The sequence below is a fragment of the Sylvia atricapilla genome, chromosome Z, assembly GCF_009819655.1.
Source record: "Sylvia atricapilla isolate bSylAtr1 chromosome Z, bSylAtr1.pri, whole genome shotgun sequence".
Lineage (NCBI taxonomy): Eukaryota > Metazoa > Chordata > Aves > Passeriformes > Sylviidae > Sylvia > Sylvia atricapilla.
This window is the reverse complement of record NC_089174.1, coordinates 10,391,183-10,416,019: the sequence shown is the minus strand read 5'-3', so window position 1 is coordinate 10,416,019 and position 24,837 is coordinate 10,391,183. Positions and strand designations below refer to the sequence as shown.

Below are 24,837 nucleotides of genomic sequence, written 5' to 3'. Positions count from 1 at the left end.
AATTTTCTGAAATAGCAAGGACATTTAAAGAGCATCTGTGGATTAGTCTGAGTAAGTTCTTTATGTGAATTGCTTGAAAAGAAAACAGACTCTTCCTAGGTATTGCAACAAATTGTTCCCAGCACTTCAGCTTAACACAGTAAATGAAAATTCAGACGAAGCAGCACAACATTGGATGAACCTGCCTCAGAACATTGGCTCAGGCCACAAAGCAAGTAATTAACAAGCTGAATGAAGCATTTAAGCCCACGCCTTATCATTTATGTAACTAACCTTTGAGTTTTGGACGCACTGGTATGCTGCAGTGAAGCCTACACAGTGTTTCTTTTATGTGTGTGTATTGAGCAAATGGGAAATGCATACCCTGCCATTTGTTTTTCACATTTTCAGCACTTATCAGAGTTCTCTGGCTGAGTGATCTTATATTGCAAAAATGTACGCCTCTTGCTCCTTTTTTCTGTAGTGCAGTATGAATCTAGACAAGCCTCAGCCTTGTTGTGTGTGTGGGGATGTATTCTACTTTTAAGGGTGCTTATGAGCTTGTTTAAAGCATCATTAGTAGCACTAGAAAAGAATTAATTGAATGGCACTTTTCACCAAAGAAGTGAACAACAAAAAGAGTGACAAGGATTCTGCAAAATCCTTGTTTGTTGAGGCATCCTTCAAAACCAACTTTGGAAACTAATCAGGGATGCTGTGAACCAATGAGGTCTCAAAAGATGTAGTTTCCATCCTTGCCACACATCTGTTTTTCCCATCCTGAGAAATACTGGGCATGTTAGGAATGATGAGACTGCTGATGACAACATTAGTTTCCTACAGAGCTTTTGAGACAGAAGTGGAGTGTAACATCACCTCTGCACTTGGGAAATGAGTCATTTTGCTTATTAATGCTCTCACTTTTGTTCTTTTCTCCATCCCTTTATAACCAGACTTATTTGGAACTCTTATGAGACAAACACCGTTTCTCCTTGGTGGGAGAAAAATAAAATAGCATACTTAACATGGTTATATAACACACTGCTACGCATGCCTAAAATGAGGTCATTTTGATTAATATATTTATCTGGTGTGCAGCTGTAACAGGACATGTAATTGTGATTAAAAGACCACCATTTTTGTTAGTCTCCTTGCAACCCTTTGGTTTTTGTAACTAATATCCCTGAACCTGATGGGAGTTAGTTGCTGGTTATGTCATAATTTGTGCCCTTGAGTTATGGTCCTAGCCTTCCAAGCCTTGGAAAATTGTTGTAGTGCGGAAGCACAATTTCCTTCTTCTCCTCTTTACTCTGTCAGAAGTTAGGTAAGAATTCCACACTATTTATGTTTCTTAGAAGTCATGTAGCAACATACACATACCAGGAGGAAAGAGAATGGGGCAAACTGGAATCCTAAAGTTGGAAATGTTGCTGGATGATGGACAAAGTAAAAAGATGAGTGATAAAGCCAATTACAGTGAGCCAGGAGAAAAAGTGGAGCAGCATGCTGCAAATGTCTCTAGTATCATCTGTGGGAAAGAGAGAACCGGTAGAATCTGCTTTTGGAATACAAGCAGATGTATTTTTCTTTTGGGATGTTGAACTGCCATTCTTCAAAGTTCTGACGCATCCGGTTCTATTTCGGTGTGATGACTCCTAACTAGACACGTTAGGCGGCTGCTGCTCAGAAGCCAGCATTTAAAAACACTGTTTTTCTGTTCGACTCTTTCTGGCAAAAAGCTCGTTATTCAAGTACTTGCTCTAACCTTTAGTTACCCTGGTTGCATAACTGGAAAGCAGCATCCCACCATGCACTTCTGTGACCCAGTTGTGCCTTTCCAGTAGTGACTTTATGAGTTATGAAAGGTGTGTCTGCCACATTGCTACAGAAACATTTACTCTACTGACCCTGATATCCTTAATATTATATAGTCATTGTTCACTAAGGAGTAAAAAACAATGTAAAAGCATGTGGAAAAAAGCCCCCTGATTCTGCTATGTTGAAAATCCCTGTGTTATGCTCTTTAGCCTTGATAGTGTTTGGACTTCTCATTGATAAAAAAAAATACTTGTAGAACCAATTTTAAAATCATTAATGCTTCAGTAATCTTTCAAAATGAATTTCAGATGGTACATTCAGTACTAATAGTCACAGTACAAATCATTGACTCATCCAAGGAAGGGAAGAGCCTGAATAACAATTGCTTTGTTGAACTGATTTGCAGTCTAAATTGATGTGCAGCTTTCACATTTTCTAGACTGTCTGCAGACTTGCTAAAATCCTTCCACATTATCATATCATCTATTACGCTGTATTCTACTCATGATAAAACCTCCCTGTGGATGAGGATGAATTTCTAATGTCACATAGAGAAAACTGTTTATTGCTAGCACTACTTTTACAAAATCTTTCTGTAGCTCAGAAAACACAAAAGAGACATGTGCTTGGTTTTCTTTGCCATCACATAATACAGCGTAAGTCAGTTATATAAATAAAGTCACTTACATAAATAGCTTAATTCTCCTTTCATTTATGTGGAATTATAAATCAGGAGCAGATCTACTGAAACAAAAGATGTTACACTGGCATAAAAGCAGTATTGACAGAATGTGCATACTTCCATTATATAGATTCTTTCAGCCAGTGATTTTTGAGCTTTAGCAACTTGATAATCACCCTATCCTAGGAAGTATTTAGTATGTGTCAGCTGAAGCAAACCTTGTTCTTTACATCAGTTTTCTAGTAGCCTCTGTATATTAATTTTTGGTATTGATTTTATCTGTGTAGTAAAAATATAACATTATTCTTGTCTACTAAGCAAGAGCTACTCTTGTCTAGTTCTTCTGTTATGTAGATTTTAGTGAATTTGATATTAGTGACTGATAATAAAAGCCTGTTTGAAAATCAGAAAGATGTTTAAAAACCCATCCTAGCCCTACAATAGTTCAGTAAAGAAGTTTCTAGTCTTCTTTCATCTGTACATGTGGCCAAGAGGCTGAGACATGACCTTCCTTACCTTGTCTTTGGTTTTGAGTTGTATGGAGCAAAGACCAGGCAATCCATGGTTCCTACAGCAGAGGCTAATTAACTGTTAAAGCTAAGAAGTCAGCACCTCTTTTGAAGATACAAACTCTTACCATTATAGCTTTCACCCAGTCACACAGAGAACCATGGCATATTATGAAATGCTCCAAGATTTTGTAGTAGAAAAAAAGCAAGTTACTGGCATTTTGAAGCTGTGGCAGTTTACAGGCAGGAGCTGTCCCATGGCATGCCCTTTCCTTTGCCCAGTATGGCACAGGATCCTGATCCCATGTACAGCAAAGTAGACACAGGATCCTGTGTCAGGAAACTGGAGAGCAAAGGCTGGCTGGAAGCAGTGGCTTTCCATTAACTGCTTTTCAGGATAAAAATAACCTAAAATTGCTAATGATCATTTTAATATGAAGCTTTATGTAAGGGTAGATGACTTAGGCATATTTCAAATACCATTTGAATCAATCTGTGTAGGTACAGTGTTATAAAATGAGGACATAGTGAGAAAGTAGTTAGGAAATATTTTGCTATCCTATATTTGGGTTAAATTCTGTTTCATATTGCATCTTAAGCACTCTTTTTTATAAACACTCCTAAAGCTTTCAAAACCAAAGTTACTACTTAAAAACAATAATTTTGATCAATACATTCCCAAGAAAAGCTCCAGTTTTGACTATTCATTATTTCCTTATGAAAATGCACTTCAACCAAAACTTCCTCTCATCAGACACAAATATATTTTCTTACACATAACAGAGGCCTTGACATAATGAGTTGTAGGCTCACCATAGGCCTTAGCCTGTGCCCTGGATTCTAAAGTAAATGCAGATCCTGAACAAGCTTACCTAACAGGCCAGCAAGGCAACCTCTGACCGCAGCAGTGGCTGGGCCTTAGGCAGCAAGTCACAAGCGTGCTACATTTTGCTTAAATGACAAGGCAAAAGAAGCAGCCCATACATATGTAACTTGCAAAAAATTTTTAATTCTTCATTTTTTTGTAGAATAAACTTTTGATAGTAGGTCTATGAATAAAGGTATTCTCTAGCTTTCTCAGTGAAGCTGAGATTGATAGCCCTATGGAACTTCTTAAGTGGTCATCACTGAAAGCAGTCCTTTTATCACCACACAGCTTAAGTATGGCTGGGATGCATTCCTGCCTGAGACTGTAAATGAAAAAGTATCCTGGTCATTGGTTTAAATCACAGCAACCTGTAAAGCAAATAGCAACGCATCAGAGGAAGCAAAGCTGGGAGAAGTGCAGGGTAGAGCAGTAACCCAGGCCTTCTTCAGTTCCCATTCCTTTTGCTTTACCACAGCAACAAAGGAAGAGAGGAGGGGGAATAACCAAGCCCCAACCCCCCCCCTCAAACCCCAGCATCACTTTTTGTCCTCTTACAACATCTGAGGTTTGAACAACCTAATTTCTATGGTTTGGCTTCTTCACTTCAAGTGTTGTTGTGTGACTGCAGGATATAGGAGTTGTTCTTTGTTATTTTATCTAGAACACCAACAAAAAAGCAGATCCCATGTAATTTTTGTTCACCTCTGCAGTTGTTATGCAAGCCAAAGAGTAAAGAAGACAAAAATTTTAATTAGGAAACAACTCTCCACACAGACTTGTTGGTACAACATAGGTATAAGTACATCTACAAACACATACAGGTTCTTTGGACTATGAGTTTTTAAAATATATTTTATATGACAATGCAAACAAATCTGGAAAAAACCAAATTACTTCAAACTTACTTAGAGGTAGCTGAACAGTACTCTGTCCAGTGATATGAGAGTATAACTTAAGTTTCATTTCAAGTTCATTACAGTGCACAAAAAGATGTTTTACAAACAAATGGAATATACAAGTCCACAAAACTTTTTATTTAAAATGGCTTGATAGATATATTTCTGGCACTCTTGTAACCACATAGCTTGATGGAATTAAATTGGACAAGTATATGGTTCCAAATTAAGACATCTTACACAGATAGTCTTTTGCTCCTCATTTTTGTACTTCTCCCATTCCTTATCAGGGAATTATAGAAGCTATTACATTGTTTTTGCTACACTTCTGCTCTGTAAACCTTTGTTCTGCAAATTGAATGTAAAGATTAAAAGGTGCATATGTTTTATATTTATAAAATATATGGCTATGACTATTTAAAAGCTCAAGAATGGCAATAACAGAATACAGGCACTTCTATGTGAGGGTTACTTTAGACCTTATGAAAATCCAACATTAGTAAGCACTTCACATGATACCTGGATGAGCAAGTCAATGTAATAGTTCAGGTTTTTATTATCCCCCATTTTAATCCTCTCTAAGCAGATTAGTTTCTTTCTTCTTTCATACAATATTTATTTAGCAAAGTGTTTTAAGAGAGTGACTTTGCTCAAGCTACCATTTTGCTATAGCCATAAGACTTCCAGTGATTCCCTGGGTTTTGGAAATAAACCCCACCCCCTAAACTACATACTGCACTAGTTACAGTTTCAGTTGTGAATTAAATGAGAACTAAGCAGGGGTTGAAAAGAGAGAATGTGTTCCTCTGATGTAGGACCTGGGGGAAATTGGGAGCACTACCCTAAGTGCATATAGGTCCATGGGTTTTTATGCACAAATCCCCTATAGTTAATTTTAGCTTTTTTATATAAGTGTTTGTGAACATGTTCTCCATTCCTAAACATTGCATTTAAATACAACTTCTGTCATTGATTTAAACACCAGTAAAACTTCAGCACCAAGTAGAAATCATTAAAAAGAAAATTTTTCACAATGAGAACAATCAGCCATTGGAATAATCTTCCCAAGGAAGTGTTGGATTTCCCATCACTGGACATTTGTGAGATTTGGCTGGATAGCCTGCTGGACCATCTTGTCTAGACCTTGCTTGTGCCAAGAAAAGTTGGACCAATTGATCCTTGAGGTCCCTTCCAACCTGGGATTCTATGATTCTGTGAAAAGACCATCTAAAACAGAACTCAACTCTAGGAAGCTCTTTCTCTATAGCACAGATTGAGACATACCTGCTACATCCAAATCCACTTTTTTTTTTTTTTTTTTTTTTTTTTTTTAGGATTAAAACAATCTTTGGATTAATAAATCCATGGTTAAGGTGTTCTGTCAGTAAGCAGTCGCACAGGACAGGACGACAGGCTGAGCAACACTTCAGCCATTCATTTTGACAGCTAGTATCTCTTATTGCTACATTGTAATGGAAGATAGCAGCACTTAAATTACAAAAAAAAAGCAAGAGGAACTTTTACAACTAACACCAGAATGTCACTTAAGACTTAGTATAATCACACCATTTTATCATTTCATTATTAAAACTACTGAACTACTGTCTAAGCAGCCTAGGCATTACTTATGCCCCCACAACAATTAATCAATACTTCTGACCGCACAGGAAATGCAAGTTTGAGTCATGATTTAGTTTGCTGGGTTTTTTGTTATCAGCAGATGAGCAAGACTCGTTATAAAATTGGGTTTGGTGCCTAGAAAAATGTGAGCAGCTGAAATAAAATATTCCCCCAATTAGTATTTTATCTGATCAATGCTATTTCTATAATTAAACTGAAGGTATTTTTAAATCTGTTCAGCTGTTTATTCATGCCTGTGATAAATGTTGCATTTACATCCTTGTACTTATTTATGCAACTGAAAAAGTCAGTCATAGTGCGGCATACCTAGGTTTTTTTTTTTTTTATTTTAAACATCATTACTGAAATTTTAGCATCTCAACACAATGAAGGCTAAGGGTATTCCTTGTCCAGTTTTTCCTGGACAGGTTTGTGTTCTTTAGCATACATCTTTCTCAGTATTGGTTTTCATTTCTGATGGAATTTGCAGACATTAGCCATTAATCTAGGATGTGTGGCTATAGAGTATCCCCAGAGAAATTGCTACTGTATCTGTACAGATGGAATTTCGATTTGTTGTGCATATGCAGATCACCTAATTGCATTACATGCAGTAGGTTCAGCATTTCCAGGCTGCAACAAATGCACTGGGTGTTCACCATGCATGTACACAAGTCTCTGCTTGGAAATTCTGGCAGCTTTACTCAAGGCTAATAGAAAGAACCAATATTCATCTCTAAAATAAAGGATTCTTTCCCTGACATTTCTAAAACAAAATAGGCAGAATGAGTATATAGAAGTTACAGCATGCAGGATAAAAAATAATTACATCAGTGAGAAAACAGTTTAAATTAGTATTTAAGATCCTTTTATCACAGATAAGAGTAACAAAACTGGAAGCTTTTTTCCTGTGGGAGCAATATGAGACACTTATGCTCTGCAATAGCACATAATGGTTTGTGGAAGCATTGCATTTAATGCAGCTTCACTTCCAAACAAATAGAAACCACTTTGCTGTTCACTTATGAAGACAAAACACCATAGCAGGCGTCATCACTTGGTACTGTTCAGAACATGTAGGTGTTTTTATACATTGTTTACAGCACGCCAAGTACCACTCATGGAGGAAGCACAGCAAATCCAGCAGTATGGAAGAAAGTTACAGCATTTCCAAAGTAGCTCAATGTAAATAGGATACAGATTCCATGTGTACCACAAGGGTAAAATATGTTTGTCTTCCATTTGTTTCTTTGGTACCCTTATTAAAAAGTTCTACAGAATTTAACAGAAGTGGAACAAAGGTAGCTTCATGGAAACTACTTTTAAGTAATAAATATTTCTGGTGAGATAACGGGAAAACATGAACGATGGAAAAGCATGCAGAAAAATGACATTAAATTAGACTGCATTTTTTTCATAAAGGCATGAAATGGCAGAGTGCTGTCCTGCATTAAAAAATGCAAAGAAATTTATAGCATTCCATAACATTCTCACTTCATTCTAGTTATTGCCACGGAAAAGGAAAACAGTAGCTTAGAATAAAAGGCCCAGGTTTGCTCACATTGAAATCAGTGAAAGTCAAAATCAGATGGACGTAAGAGCAGTCCCAGAAAGTGGTACACTGTAAGCAATAAAAGCAGCAAAAGAAGTATATGAACTGTTGATTAAAAAAAAACCCGAAACCAAGATACTTCCTGTTCTCATTTCTGCCCTATTTTTACCTGCTTTATAGCTAAAAGTAATCACACTAAAATTTATTTGCTTTCCTTGGGAGATAACTATTATTAGCAACACTACCCAATCTCTTAAGAGAAAAGCAATAGCTGGGTAGAGACTTGAAGCTAACAGAAACCTGAAGATTGGGGTGAAATAAATAGCATTTATTACAATATATACCTTCTTATGTGACACAAACTACCCTCTGAGTCCTACAGTTCAAAATAACTCCCCCCTCCCCATCCCATACACACACTCCAAAGCCAAATCCCACCAAACAATTAAAAGAAAAAAACCTCATCTTAACAGCAACAAGAGTTGATGGGGGAAAAAAAATTTCTATGTATTAACCCACAATGAAATGACACCAGTACTTCCAGTTTTCTCTAGGATAAGCCACTTTCCATATATTGCAGCTCTTCCTTTGCAGTTGTTTGAAGCCATTGTCCATTTTTGCAAGAAAGAGTTCAGATAGAAATTCAATTTCAAGTTATCAAGTTATTCTGTTCTGTGAAATATTAGGGGATAGAGCCTTCTGTCACCACTATGGTCAATTCCCACTGACATCATCCATCAGTACTTGAATTTACCCAAGCACTTAAACACATGCCTAAGCAGGTGCTTGACTGTTTGGTTGTATCAGGAACCTCACCATAAGCATAGGATGAACCTTCAACAGCTGTGCTTGAATTAACTCAGACAATCTGTGTATTCAAAGACTTCAAGGCAGGATGTTTTGGGGGCGTTCTTAAGCTACAGTAGAACTGGGGATGAGTAGAAAAACATTCAAAGTATTTGAACACAAAGAACTGAAAAATTATCAAAGCAGTTGCTTGTGCACTGCTAGAATCATCATTTTTGCCCCCAGTCATAAATACAGGGTAAAAACACTATAAATAGAGCAGCTCACTTTCCTTTAGTGAATAAACACATAAATAATATACATTTTGAAACAAAAAAATCATAGTGCAAAAATAAATTATCAAACAGAAGTTGTGAACATTATTTTACACAATGCTATATAAAACCTGAACCATTTGAATAAAAGACTTTGCAGTTCACTGAAATAATGCATTAACCTTATTATTTCTGCTTCACATTAAACTGCACAGTTTATCCTTTATCCACTAAAAAATAAAAATAAAATAAATTAAAAAAACCCTTAAGATTTTTTAAAGGTTTATGGCAAACAAGATCACTTTTTGTTCTATCTCATTTGTTATTAATTTAGCAGTGCAGTGATTGAATACTCATCTCAGTTCCAAAAGGAAACTATTGAAGTATCCATAAACATCCCCTATTATTTATAACTCATTCTCTTTGAAATTCAGGCTTGAAACACCCTGACACTCAAATCTGTAAGACATTATTGCAGTTAGATGAAGTTACAAGAGACAGTCTGCAGTCAAAGACTGTGGGAGACTCCCCAGCTCTCCTCCTCACCATCACCGCGATCTCGTACGAGACATGAACGTAAGGACACGTCTGATGCCATTCAAGCGGTCTTTGAGGGATTTCATGGCCAAGAAAGGGAGCTGAGCTCTGTTCTCAAGTGGAAGGACAGCCAGGACCCACCAGCACCAGGCTGGCCCATTGGGGTTAGCCTGCAGTCAGGAGGAAAAAAAAAAACCAAACAAATTAAAAGGAAGGATTCATACAGCTGGTAAGGTCCTGTTTTTGAGGATTTAACTCCGAAAACACAGTTTTTGGTAGCAATGTAGCAAGTTGATAATTTTATTGCCAGCCTAATGGCTTGTGATTACTGATTGGCCTGAATCAGACTACAAACAAGTGGCATCTTTCCTAAAAATAGGATGTTAAAGGCATTTCTATTGCTAGAAATATTTTGGATGTTTTAAAAGCTATTTTTCCTCCATGTTATTACTGACCCAGCTCTTTAGGATTCTTGTCTTCCTTCTCCATACTTTATGAGACTATATCATATTTAGCCCTTGTTATATTCTGCTATTTTAGGACCCCACCATTTGCAGTCCTTTAACAAAAGTAACAAGTTTTCAGTTGCCTATTTACTCTCAGTCATTTAATTTGGGAAGCAGAGCAGGCAAAAAGGCAGTTCAGTCTCCTGAGATTAATACAGTGAGATAAACAGTCTCAGAAAGTTATCAACATTAAATATGAGCTTTTTCTTTGCAACTGTGCTACCACTGGTTTGTGGCAACTAAATTCAGAGGCTCAGCTTACGTGGGGTAAATGCAGAGTATTCATATTTTCATCTTAAAACACAATGCCTGCCAGCTTATCGGATATACCTACTATTTCTGTCTCTAAAATTACATAAGCCACTGACTCTGGATACCTGTGGGTCAGGATCCTTAGCTGGCATTGGACCAAAATGACTGAGAATTCGACTTTTGAGTGCTTGCTTGAGGGAGTTAAACCACATATAAGCCTGATCATAGACAGAGTCATGGAGAACAAGTAATGCAGCATATTCTTGTCCTTGCACCTGGAATGAGAAATGAGAGGTGGAAGGTTACTGTTAATTCAGTTGGCATGTTGGGGAAGGCATAGGATTTTCAGGGTTGGGTAGGGGAAAGGAAAAGAAAAAAAAAAAAGGCATGCCAAAAAGGCTCTGGAATAAATACCGGAGCTCATTTAGTGTTTCCCCTTCTGATGCCCCTCCCCTATGCAAATTCTTCACTTCGACTGTATTCTAAACCAAAAATATCTATTTGTAGAATTTGCACTCTCTGGATTGTTGTATGAAAAAACCTTTACACAAACATTGTACAAAGCTGGAAAAAAATCATGCAAAGATTTTTTTTTTAAATCAGTAGAGCTCCAGAGTAGACATTTTATCTTCCCATTACACACCAAAAGCTCTTAAGAATTAATGCAAGCAATTTTGAAGGTTATGGTGCACACAATCCTGCTGTTTCTTACATGAATAGGGATTTTCTAACTGGCTTCCATACAAATCATGTCACGTTCTCCCTCCACCTTCTTTGTGAACTGCAATTATTCTGTCTAGAAGAGCAGTAAGATATCATCCTGGATTCACTTTGTCTTGTTCTCTGATAAATACCTCCAGGAAACACTCTTCAGAACATGGGCGGTGTGTGTGCATGCTTGTGCTAACTACTATGTGCCCCATCTTTACCATGACCTGTTATTAGATATCACAAATTCGTTTTATCAGAAACTTCTAAAGAAAAAAGAAATCATAAAAACATACATGCTTAGAATTTTGCATGCAGTACAACTTAAATGAAGTACTTCTAAATTTACCTTTTGATCCTCAATGTACTCAATATCTGCTGTATTATATCCATCACGCTGGCTGTGCTGAATCACCTTAAATCTCCTTTTGCCAATGCTGTCTACAACAGAACGACCATCAGCAAAGAATTCAACATTTCTTATCTCCAGAATGCAGCCATAATCTGCAAACCTATTGAAATCAGAACAAAGGCAAGTAAACAAGTCTTATTCTCTCCACCCTGAGTTCCACAGAGCTGCCATACAGCCAGCCCCTACCACAAAGGTATTTACAAATGTCAGCTCATTTCTATTGTTCATTGCACTGACTTGCTGTAGTTCAAATTATTCCACAATTGTTTGCAAAACTATCAGGAAGATTCAGACTGTCTAATCTGATTAATGCTAACTGGATGTTTTGAAATACAGGGAACATCTTATGAAACTGGAAGATATACAAATCAGAAGCTTTCAAACTTTCTCCATAATCCTAATATGTTCAGTCAATTTGTACAGAAGGACAAGTGCAATTCAGAATACTAGCATCATGGAAGGACTAGAAAATCTATGAAGAAAAAATGTTTTGCACAATATCAGCAGATTTTACTTGCCAGGAGGGTATTTTCTGCACATTGTACTTTTCACAGAGTATACATACCCAGTAGGTTACAGCACAAAAATAAGGGAGAAAAGCTAAATAGAGAGTCAAACACTGAAGTCAAATTACCTCAGACTGGCTGTAAATGGCTCAATGTAAATGCTCAGCCAGTCCTTATGAAGGTCCTGTTATACTTCTGCAGCTTCCACTATATTCAGAACAGGGAGGATATAAACATATCCCATAATTTAAGGATATTTAGCCCAAGAACATGCTTTACTGTAATTTCAATGTCTTGTGCCAAAACATTTAGCAGATTTGAAAGCAGAAGAAAAATACACTTTCTTTTCATGTATTGATGGGAGATCTGCAGCTCAACCACATGTGACACACATTCAGTTATGAGTGTTTTCAGAGAACAGACATTATATTAATCATATTAGTCAGAATCCAAGTGCTCAAGAGAAAAACTTCTGTCTCCTCAATGTGTTTAACCTGCATGATTAGGAAGAAACTTTCTCTACTGGAAAACTACAGCAGATATTACAGCCATGGACCTTTCTGCACCTCCCCACTGGCTCCAGACTAAGTGGGTACCTCACATGGTCCAAGCTCTTCACTCACCCCTTGACAGGGTCGCTGATGCACATCCCAAACTGTTTGGTGCCAGTCTCCATGCACCTCCGGATCATCAGCCGATAGCATGGCTCAAAGATGTGCAAAGGACATGGGACTGTGGGATAAGCCATTGTGCACACAAATATGGGAACATTCTTATTTAGGCTGTAAGAAAAAGAGGAAAAATCAGATATGCCATCTTACTAAACTACTGACACATGAGTCTCATATTCTTTAAAATTATGTCATCTTAAAATAGAAATTATGACATCCTTAGAATAAAATTCTTAATGGAATAAATAGAGCTATTTTCCCTTTAACTGAATAAATATTCTAGAAAATTATATACCACTTAATAGCAGACAAATTTTTCATTAAACTTTCTGGATTTGCTAGTAAAAGCATTATTGTATCTCTAGTATTGTTTTATTTATTTTATTTCCCTTAAGCCCATTTCGTCCCTATCCAGTATATTCCAAACCCCATCCTGTCAGACTACTTCTACCTACTGTCTCACTCTGCCTTTCATAGAGGTTCACTGAAAGCAGACACATTGCTTTGTACTTGATTTATAAAGCAACCTTCTGGATTTCTTCTACTTCTCTTTATGCTTTAGCACAGTGTCCAGTTCTTACGCTCACTCAAGCACAGTTGCACCTGGACCCTGTTCCCTGGAATCACGTGATACAGAGAAAGAAGCTCCATCAGCAACTCAGCTTGTGCTCCACAGCAGCCAGAGCCATTCACAGCTAACAGCAGCAGAATTAGAGATGGGACTTTACACAAATGGATTACATACTTGGAAAGCTCTGCTATTTCCTCTTCATAAATCTTTCTCCTTTCAGTGAGTTCTTCTGGAAGATATCTGGCTATCAGCTCCTCCATTAGGACTGTTTTACAATATTTCCTCATAGCCAAGCACTGCAGTAAGAACACACACAAGCAGTTAAGAGACAGCATCCAACAACTTACAGAGTATGGTGCCTGTGCAAAGGGCATCATCCATTACCATTTTCTGATGTCTGTGATTGTATCATCTGCTAAACTTGTCACTGAAGAGTTGTTTTTTTGAACTATTCCCTGTGTTACAAACATTTACTTAGGAAATCTGGAAAATAAATATCATCCACAGATTTTTTAAGTATAGGCCTGGTCCTAAGGTTTGAACAGAGACTAGCTATGTTTAGCAACTAAAAAGAGCATTTTAAAAGTCACATTCTTCCTGAATTATGTAATATTTCTTTTTGTGCTGGGAAATATCAAGGCTGTCTGAGGTGAAGTTGTTCCTATCACTTGCACTTGAACTTCTGCTGAAAAAAATCCAAGGATTACCTCTGAGAGCCCCTCCTTGCACAGGGGACATTTTGGGTTGTGATCCAGGCATCTCTCCAGACATTTGAGGCAGAAGGTGTGTCCACAAGGTGTAGTGACAGGTTCATAGAAGAGCCTAGATTGGAAAATCCAAGAGCAAAAAAACAACAATATCGTGTACTAAAGTAAAAGAAAAATGTTGCTACCAAAAAAAGCTGAATTCATTCATTAACTTAACTACTGACTACTGCAGGGATAAAGTTCCCTCTTGCTTTTAATTTCTTCAAACAACTTTTGTATTTATTCAGCTTACAGACTTTTTTATTGTCATGCAACATGAAAGGCATCCCACAAACTCTGACTTCAGTGAATGTGAGGGACAATACTGCCACAAGACAGCATTTAATTCTCCTCTGTGTGAACAATAAACAGAACCAGTAGTTGGACCATCTGACTTCTCTAACAAAACTGAGACTCAATGCAATTCTTGCACAACTATTACTGAAATTCTGTGATTATTTGTATGTGTAGAAGTAAGCACAAAATACCTATTTGCAATAATAGCCCATATCAGTAACTGCAATAAAATGGGACTTGGCAGATCTGGAATAAATGGTGGAACTCAAAGATCCTGGAGGTCCTTTCCAACCTAAACAATTTTACTATTCTATAATGCCAGCTCTAATAGGTATTAATCTTTTTTTTTTTTTTTTAGCCTTCTAGTGACTGCTTTTCTGGAAAATGAGTGACAGGAGATTCATGTTTCATCTGGAAGAATATTTAAATATATAAGACCAGGTCTTCAAAGTATCATGATGTCTATCCTTTACCCATTTCAAGGACCACTATGACACCTATTCTCATGTAAAGTTTTTTTTTCGTATGATTACGCAATATTGCAAAGTCATGCCTCCTTGTCAATAAAGACCTTAAGGAGATAGAAATAACACATAAGTTTTTATAAAAATAGAAACACTTCAAATCCAAAAACTAAATTGTCTGGAATATACTGTATTTTACAACATACTGTCTGAGCATTTTAAGGTCTCAAATACTAGTCCAATTATAATCTAGGTCAATTAATAATTTAAAAAAAAATTAGTTGATCAAAACAGTACACTATGTTCTATTAAACATGTGGAAATTACAATACGTAAACTTATGTCTGTTAGCATCTTTGACATCTTTGACTGTATTTAAGACTGCAATCGGCTGTTAACAAGACTGCTATAGAGAGCTTATTAAATGTCATTAGTTACCAAAAACATTGACATTTAAGCAATGGAACATATGAAATAGTATCTAGAATGCCACACCTATCTTATTGCAACTTGATGGTGTAATTGAAAGCACTTGTTAACTGTTTCATGAACAGAAACCTCACTTATACTACGTGAAACACTGAATTCTACCCCGTGTTCAAGTAAGTACTGCATTGCATATATGATTATTTGGTAGGGACTGACTTCATCTGAAATGTTGCATAAAGTCAAGATACTCCTGCTAAAATTCCTGAGTCCTGCTCTCACAAAAGCCAGCATCAGCTTTTCCTAACCACTCTTAAAGGACCTGGACAAGCTCCATGACTTGCAGAAAAACACTACACAGCAAGACTCCTCATGACATTATTTTGAGCTACTGTAACATCAGAAACTAAATTGCTGTCGATTAATGCTCCTTCTTTTCTCACCAGTATGTTGCTTTGACTACTTTGTATTTTCTGCTTGCTGCTGGAGCAAAGGTAGATAAACCATCAGACAAACAGGTTAATAACAGCTCCTGCTGTTAATTGTGAACAGGTCAGTAGGTTACTAGGTAATTAGTTCAAAGTATCCCAGGAACCAAATCCCCAAAACATTTCTGAAGGACGTGGTAGGAAATAATTACAATCAGTCTGCATAAATAATAAGAAAGATCTTAGGAGAGCATTCCTGAGCACAAGCCTTCCTTGAGCAGTGGTGTTACAAAGCTAACATCCTTCTGAAAGCAAGGCCTGCAGTTGGGACTACAGTTTCATCCTCTATGCTCTAAGGGAAACAGTAATCCCTGGGCTACTTCCTTTACAAATGTATTGTAGTCTGGCTGTTTCTGATTTAACAGAGGATGAGAAAGTGGGATTAAGTAATTTTATTGGAAACACCTGAAAAATGCTTTGTGGACAACCATGATAAACAAGCAGAATCACTAAACCATCTAAGACTAATTGTGTGGCTTTCTGTAAAAGGAAAGTTCTGCTCTTTGCACTACTGAGTGTTTTGACAGCTGCATAAACTTTTACAACATATTTTAGCTGTAGACAGGCAGAGGGAGAGGGGGCAGATCTGATTTATTCCAAGCAGAAGCAAATTAGACAATACAGCAGTTGGTCCTCAAAGCTTTCAGCTTGTCTGAAACAAAATGAAGCCTCCTCTTCTGCATACAAACAAAATCCAGATTTCTCAAAACACAGGCCTTCAGAAGTAAATCCTTAAAGAGGCTATCTGCTATTTAAGAATTTAAAAATATTCTTAAAAATGGGGTGAAAAACTAATCCAAACATGAATTATAGATAAATTTGGGTAATTAAAAAACTCAAACAACCTAAGCAACACTCACTGCAGCAAGTGAAACACCTTCCCAATATTTCTAAGTCACTAAAAACACCCCACATAATGTATTTGCCAAAGTTAAAATGCTTTGTACAAAACAAGTAATAAAATAGATGCAGTTGACAACTCCTACTTGTTTTACTAAGCCATTGCTGTTCCCGAGGATAACTGTTGTTTAACTGGAAGAAGAAATCTTCAAGCAAATGGAGTGACTGCCTCAGCAAAGAGAGGAACACATCTCTTCAGCAAGAGAGTTAAAACATTCTCTTGTTTACTCACAAGATCCTCCTATTGCAATAGCAGCAACACAGTACTTCACATGTAAGCTCAGAATATTCACTGAATGTGGCCTCTTCAGGCATTTTGTGCTTTTTGTGACAAATAGCTCTACAAATTGCCAGATAATAAACTGTGCGTTTGTGCACTGTGTCAGTGGCTGGGTAGGTATCACTACCACTGGGTAGTGGCTGGTGAGAGCAAATCTTTCAGACACCTTCACTAACATGCTTAACCCTCATATGTGTGACTTTTCCAAAGCAATCTCTAGCCCAGAGAAGATCAGAGCCCCCATGCATCAAGAGTGCTCAGAACCAAAGGTTTAGAAATGTATAATTGGAGTAAAAATCACAGTAAAAGCTAATTTCATGATAGAGGCAAAAATAAGAACCAAGTAAGCTAGAAAATCTCTAGGTCATAAAAGCAAGGAAGATACAGCTAGAAAGCTACAGATATCTGTGAGAAAAAACACACCTCATACACAGGGAGCAGTCCAAATCTGATGGATCCACAACTTCAAATGGAATATGTTGTCCAGTGCTAATTTCCTTAGTATCAACTACATCTATCAATAAGGAAAAAAAAAGAGTAATTGAATAGAACTATGTAAGCACAATGCTATCTCATGTATTTATGCCAGCATCTGATATTTAAATGTGTGTTGTATATACTTGCCACATACTGAGCATGAAGTACCATTACAGTACTTCTATGCAAAACTTCAAATTCAGTCTTGGCACAAATCAGCACGTGTTCCCCTAATTTTGGTCACATTATACCCACTTACAGAGGATTCAATCTGGCCTTGCATTAGCAATCAATGTCAAAACATTTTTTGTTAGTGCTGAAAGTCTAAAGTGAGACAAGTTTTTCTCTCATACCACTGTAAATGCACCCCACAGCATGAAAACAAGAGCAGATATCAAGAACAAAGAGAGTTTGCACTTTAAAACTTTAAAAATTGTTATAGAAAGTGCTAAGATTATGTGCAACACTGATGTTCTTTAAAAGATTCAGAGCTCTGCTGGGTAAAGCATATGACTCAACTTTCTTTGCCCCTTTTTAGACTTTTTTCTCTATATACATAAGAGGAAAAATTCCACAACATGCATGCCTTGATTAGGCAAAAGAGAAAATATAAAAGACAAAGTGTAATTTGGTCCCTCTTGTCTGAATCCTACATAAGAAAAGTTTCCATGGGTTGTGTGCCACGGAACCTGCCCTGTGTGTAATTAAACATACCTTTCTTCATCAGTTTGCAGGGCACCTCAGCATTTCGCATCTCCTCTGAGCAGCACTTCCTTTTCAGGAGGCTACATTTCTCAGAGATGAGAAAAGTAGACTCTGGCATGGAGGTGAATTTGTTCTCCTCCTCTGAGCAGTCCTTTTTGCTCTCTGTAGTTTGTATAGATTTCCTCAAACTACCAGAAGTAGTTACATTTGGTTCCTCTGGAATGGAAAACCCCTTTTTCTGTTCCACATTGACCTGTATGAAGAGAGGACTGACATTAGACCAAACTTCCAACAACTTGGTATGGAAAAAAAACCTCAACCTGTCAAAAATCTTTAATGTTATGGATCATCAGAAAGGACTTTGTAGGTCAAGAAGCAAGAGTCTGAGAATTGCTAAGCCTAATTAAAAAACCCCAAACCCCAAAAAGCAAGCAACCAACAAACTTGATTTCCCCTCCCCACCACTGAGTATTTCCAGCCCTTTTGTGTGGCTCTAAAGCTTGAAGGTTGTGAAACTGGATTCAGGTTAGATTTCATATTAAACATATTGTTATCATTGAACCTATGGGAAAATGCATATTACTTATATCATGGTGATGGCATTAACCAACAGGAACACCAAAACAACATCAACTCATTTTAAGGAAGCAATAAAAACACACAAAATTTTTTAAGAGGGAAAATGTCCAGAGCTTCCTCTTGCAAGGCAGATTCCTTTCTCAGAGGATAAACCGTTCAGGGTTTATCCCATTATGGCCACAGGACATCCTGTGTGCAGCCACTGCACAGAACATCACCTGTCAGCTTTGCAATATCACCTCCTGGGATGGACCCCAAAAGAGACACTGAGGATTGTGATGTGTAACATGCAGGAAGATGAGTGAACTGTGCCTTGAATGGCTTCGTGAACGAGTCATGCAAAAGGGTTTCTTGTCAGAATATCCTAACAACGTTTCCATGGGGCAATGTCACTGACTGTTTCTTATCAGTCTCAACATGGCAGCTCAAAAGCTACCATTTTTATTTGTAAGGATTAGCCAAGTTTTCTCCTAAAAATACAATAGATGCAAACCCTATCCCAAAGTTCAGGTTTCAGCGAAGCAGAAGTGATCCTTACAAACCTATGACTGTAAACCTTTGCAGCCATTTACAAAACTACAGCAAAACATAGCAAAACCAAAGCTATGAAGTAGCTAATATATTTTACGTAGCTCTATAACCTCTAAGTATTGTACAGACTGACTATAGAATGACTTAATTACTGGCATCACCAGTTACAGCTCAAGTTAAAGTTCTAGATTTTAGCATTTCACAGCTTTTGAGGGTATCTAAATCAAATCCACAGAGGCCTTTTTCCACTACCAACTACTTGAAAAACCTAAAGAATTACAGGGGCAGAACCAACTCAATTCTGACATAAATTTATCAGAACAACAGAGGAGTTCTATTAAAGAAAAGAAGTCAAATAAGGCAACTTCAGTAAGTTAACACTGTTTTGTATGTTCTGAAACTCAGTAAAAATTTGAGAAATGTACCCTCCTATCTCCCAGAGGCAAAAAGGAGAGAAGGCTTCCCAATGTGAACACAAAACACACAACAAATTAAGAACCACACATCAGACTTGATCTTTACCTTGAGCAACCTTTGTAGGTTATGGCTGGTGCCTCCAGATCCCACTGAATTTAGAAGATTCCCCTTTAATCTAGAGTGATGTGACAACAGCTGCAGGATATCGGGTAAGTGTTCCTGAGCATTTCCCGGGATGAGTGAAAACAAACTAAGTAGAAGCTGTGATATAAAACAGAACACTTCACTGCTTAGTTCCTTCCTTGCAACCTCTAAATGAAAAAGCAAGTAAGGGAATAGCTGAAAGAAGCATCCAGGGTTTTGTTAAAACCATTTAAATAGCCCTTCAAACTACAGTAGGAACGAAAAGTGCAAGAGCTAATGCAATACAGGCCAAACAGACAGCAAGAAACGCTTTCAGAGTTAAACAAGCCCACGGAGTTATTAACCATTCTCTGTGATGTGACACACACATGCCTTTGTCCTCTTTGTCCTGCAGTTCAGGGCTCACCAGAAATTATTAAAAACTTTCTTAAATGTTTTGGGGTTTTTTTGTGCACATCATCTTTCACTGGAGTTTACTAGCACAGAAAGCACTCATCTCACAGGCTTAATCCAAGATCAGTTGGGTAAATGCGTCTGATATTGTAAACTGCAACTATTTTTAATTCACTTATGTGAGAATACAAAAAAGGTAGGCAGTAGAAAAATGCTATTTTTTCATTTGCTATAAGAAAATAAATGACTCTGTTTCAAGTAGCAGCTTGAAGCCCCTTGTATGGCATAGATTATCAGATGAATATTTAAGGAAAAAAATAGAGCTGAATAGAAGATTCACACTTCAAAAACTAATTTCAACATCCTACTGAGGTGATCCTGCTGATGCCTGAGGGAGCCACATGACAGCTGAGATTTCTATTTAAAGCCAAAAAGGATTTCACAGGATCACACTATGTCCAAACTAACACAGGCAGACAGCTAATACAAGCAGAACATCACAACTACACCCAAAGAATTTGGTAAAATGTAGTATGTCATTGTTATGAGAATAGCCTTGGAAATGACCCAGTAAAATATTGCATCATGGATGAACTCTGTGTCTGATGAGTGCACAAGTAATTCTTTCAGTCATAAGCAGCCTAGTTTTTCTCAGAACCCCACTGCTCAGAAATTAAATGTCTTAGAAATGGCTATATGGAGTCAGAATTTAGAAACATATCTGTTTTTTTCTGGTCTTTTTGCTCTAGTTCACAGAAAGTCCTCCAGCATGACTTTGAGCACAAATCATGACATAATGACAATGAAAGACTGCGTGTAACGCATTGGAGAAAAAAGCAAACAAAACCTTCAAACATCAGTGACAAAAAATCCTCAAGAGACTGAAATCTCAACCATATATAAAATGAGATAGAAATTTGATTTCACTACAACCATTCAGGTTATACTCTGTTACCACCTTTATGAATAGAGGTTTACTGTAAGAAGTCTCCTGTGCTTTTAGAAAGCCTTATATGCTACAGGACACAGAAACCCTAATGTTCCCATCCCACCAGTGATTGAGAATGACATAAATACACTGCCATAAAGGAAAACAAAACTATTATATTTTTATTGCCATATGTAATCACTGCAACTCTGAGCCTTTTAAATATGACAACAAAACAAAAAAACCCATGTCAAAATACTGATTTTGACAAAATACAGGAAGAGATTGAGGGGTGGGTAAAATAGGAGTATTCACAAATGCCATGTAAATATTCACACACATTGTAGGTTGCAACTGAAAAGCCTCACTGCAGATCTATTTTGTTGCTTATTTAGCATTAATTATTAGCAACCCTAAAAACCTGTTTTAAAACCAATCTTCCTTTGTTGACTGCTTCCTCTTTCACACCTCCTGCACGCACTGACACTTGGGCAGCATGACTGGCAGTAGGAAGAAAGCTGCTGCTCCCAAGTGGAGTTCAATGAGTGCTGCGTGTTGTGTTCTGCCAGTCATTGGCTTGATACATCATTCAGTAGCAACTCCCCCTCTTCTGCACTCCATCATTGGTAATAGATTGGCAGACTAGGAATCAGATTAGATATCTGAGAATCACAATAGTCTGTGGGTGGCAATTATTAACAATTCAATTTTCCTTCAAAATTGTTGATGCTAACACTGTTTGCACTGAATTGCTGCTGAGTAAATTTTCTCGCTACCTTCCTATCTTCAGATCAGCAATACACGACTCAAATGTGAACAACAGTCTGGATTTGTATCTTCATCCAGCTCTCTGCAATAATGAGAGAGAGGAAAAGAAAAAAAAATCTTATCCTCCTTTGTGAGAGGCCACTGCAAACAACTGTGCAGTTCCAGATGATTTAGGGAACTCACCTTTTGTGCCTCAGACTTGGCTGTCTTGTTCCCAGTATCTAAAGCAAGGCAGAATAGAAACTCCCTTAAAGCTTCTTCTGTTTTCCCCAGATTAGCTAATGCTTGTCCTTTCCTTAGGTGACCCTGCAAGGAAACACATCCACAGCTGCAGCCACAATGACAGAACAGAAGACCTTTCTGAAGAAGGAAAAGTTAAACAGGAAAAATCACTATAATCATATCTTACACGTAGACATCACCAGTGTCTGGGTTTCTAAACACAACAGTCCTGAAAACCACAAGCATAAACAGGATACTCTTTCACTCATGCCAGTATGATTCTCACAGCACCTGGCCCAAACTGATACTGGAAACATCTACTTCCCCTATATCCACCTTCCAAAATAGTAATTTTGTCCTTAGCATTCAATTTTTAGAGATTTCACAAAATGGATACTCATCCAAGTCAAAGATAATAACCTCAGGTCGTTCTCCAGGACTAGCATTCGTGTCCTTCACCCCAGGAAGCTCAAGAACATAATGGTTAAATGTCTGTAAATTGCAGGAGTCGAAGAAGTTACAGGACTTAAAGCTTCCTCCAGATTCCAATGTCTGACCATTCTAACCATTTCCCACCAGGGCAGTATCAAGGTTTTTAAAAATTACAACTGGAGTCAGAACTTACTTTCAACCAGTATGGCTGGAGCCTGCACGCTGTTTCTGCATCGTGCAATGCATCTTCACAAGCTTTCAAAGTAGAGTTAATCTGGGACCGGTTGCTGTATAGTAAGTGGTCATTTGGAGCTGTAGGAAAAAGTGTAGATTAGGTAAAAAGAAATTAGTTACATAAGCTTTATTCCTTAGTTTTTAATTATTTTAAACCATGTTGGTGCTTCCAAGTTGCACAAACCCACAAAACATCCAGTTTGAAAATAACTATGTACTAAAATAAATCTGGAAACCTCTTTGGGCAACTCCAGACAAAACGCCAGCTATGTATTATATAACTGCAGAGAACATTGCATAAATAAATGCTGAGACGCTCACACAATAAATTACCAGCACTGACTGAGGATCAGATGGTTGGTAGAGACACACAGGAGGCATTTAACACAGCAGCAGGAATGCTGTCACACTGTAGGGACGAGTTTCAAAATTGGTAGCATCAAAGTTCTTAAGTGATAAATAAGGGTCCTTTCATGCCAGAGCTCAAAACACAGGAAAAGAAGGGACAGCATGAAGAATCAGGTAGCGCTACAGTGATCACCGAGTTACACAAACTGCAGCATGGAGACACAGCGTGTGCTGGGGAGAGGCTGGGCACTTTTCTTGGGAACGCTTTCATTTAAGTGAAACGCTTCCCTGTAATAACTTGCCTTTAATTTCTAGGTAGTACTTGCAGCGGGAGTCACTTTTTCTTTTCCTCAAACTACATGAAAAGGACCGCATCACAAGTTCTCCCTGCACAGCCCCGTAGGCGCTTCCCGGGGATGGGGAGGGAGAGCGGGGCCGGGCAGGCCGGGGGTGCGGGACACGTATCCCCTCCGCTGCCTTCGCGCTCGGCTGCGAGCAGCTCCTCCACGCACAGGGGGTGGTTTGCGGGGATCCCCCGGGCGCAGAGCCCTTCCCGGGGCGCGGCGGGATGCCCAGGGCGCGGCGCTCCGCTCCGCTCCCCCCGGCTCCGCCGGTTACACAACGGCGCCGGCCGGGGGGAGCCCAGCCGGACCGCAGGCTCGGGCTTACGCAACCGCTGCTCTCCTGACCCAGTTTCACCGCGGGCCGAAGAGCCGAGACCCCTCCCTGGGGCTCTCCTCCAGGGCTCTCCCGACGCCCGCCCCAGGGCCCGGCCCGGGGAGCCGGCGGCCAGCGGGAGCGCGTTCCCGGCACAGTCCCGGACACCGGGGTATCCCCGGCTGAGCCCAGCGCTCGGCGGGACGAGAGGCGCCGGAGAGGCCGCCAGCGAACCGCGGCCGGTGGAAAGTTATCTCCCCCAGCGCGGAGCCGAGGACCGGCAGCGAGGAGGGAGAGCCCTTACCTAGGCTGACCGCTTCGTTGTACTTCTGCAGGGCGGCTTGGAGCTTCTTCTCCTTGTAGAGGAGGTTCCCTTCATGCCGGAGCTGCGAAGCCTTCACTTGGCAGGGGAACCACTTGGTCAGCAGGTTGCTGAGGATGACATTGACCCGCAGGAGCTGCCCGGCCGCCGCGCCGCCCGCCTCCTTGCACAAGACGCAGCGGGACTCGGGCGCCCGGTCCCTCTCCAGGCACTTTTTGCAGAACGTGTGTCCGCAAGGCAAGGAAACGGGCTCGAAGAGGAAGCCCTGGCATTTGCGGCACCTGAAGACGTCCCACTCGCGGGGTGCCGCGGGCTGCCCGGCGGCGGGCAGCCCCTCTTTGATCCGGACGCTCTGCGCCAGGCACTCCACCAGCTTCTCCAGCTGCTCGGCGCGCAGCTGCTGGTGGCGGGACGCCAGCTGGTACAGCGGCAGCGCCTCGTGCAGCCGCCCGCCGAAGGCCAGCGCGTCCGCCCGCCCGAGCAGCACCTGCCACTCGGGCCCCAGGCCGCCGCCCGGCGCTTCCAAGTTCTGCGCCTGCAGAGCCCCGGCCGCCAGCTGCAGCACCAGCTGGGGCTCGGGGCGCGGCGGCAGGTGCGAGCCCATGGCGGCGGCTCTAGCGCGGCGGACGGCGCGGGACGCCGTGAGGCGTGGGCGCGGCGCGGCCCGGCCGGCCCATGGCGGTGCTGCTGCCGCCCCGCGCCGGGAGCGCCCCGCGCCGCCGCCGCCGCTTATATAAAGGCGGGCACGTGACGGCGGCGGCGGCGCTGATTGGGCAGCGGCCGCAGGTTGTTACAAAACCAGGCGGTTTTGTAACGCTCCGGCCGGCCCGTGCCGGGAGGGGCCGCCCCGCGCCGGGCCCGGCGCCGCCGCACCCCCGGGAGGGCTCCGCCGTGCCCCGGACACCCCGTCCCGCCCGCGCTGCCCCCGGGG

The 24,837-nt window shown here is 39.8% G+C and overlaps 1 protein-coding gene across 2 annotated transcripts; it reads right to left on the bottom strand.

Annotated features, from left to right (window-relative positions):
- Positions 1-4,586: 4,586 nt before the first annotated feature.
- Positions 4,587-24,596, bottom strand: LONRF3 (LON peptidase N-terminal domain and ring finger 3). Of its 2 annotated transcripts, XM_066339030.1 has the most exons (12): positions 23,889-24,596; positions 22,539-22,657; positions 21,875-21,997; positions 19,564-19,719; positions 17,941-18,184; positions 17,173-17,263; positions 13,856-13,970; positions 13,323-13,444; positions 12,530-12,688; positions 11,338-11,500; positions 10,406-10,555; positions 4,587-9,692 (listed from the first exon to the last, which is right to left on the bottom strand). In XM_066339030.1, the coding sequence occupies exons 1-12, from the start codon at positions 24,508-24,510 to the stop codon at positions 9,534-9,536; spliced, it is 2,223 nt and encodes a 740-aa protein (XP_066195127.1). In that variant the 5' UTR covers positions 24,511-24,596; the 3' UTR covers positions 4,587-9,533. The 2 variants fall into 2 exon arrangements, with proteins under 2 accessions (XP_066195127.1, XP_066195128.1); XM_066339031.1 differs by lacking the exon at positions 19,564-19,719.
- Between the last annotated feature and the right edge of the window lie 241 nt (positions 24,597-24,837).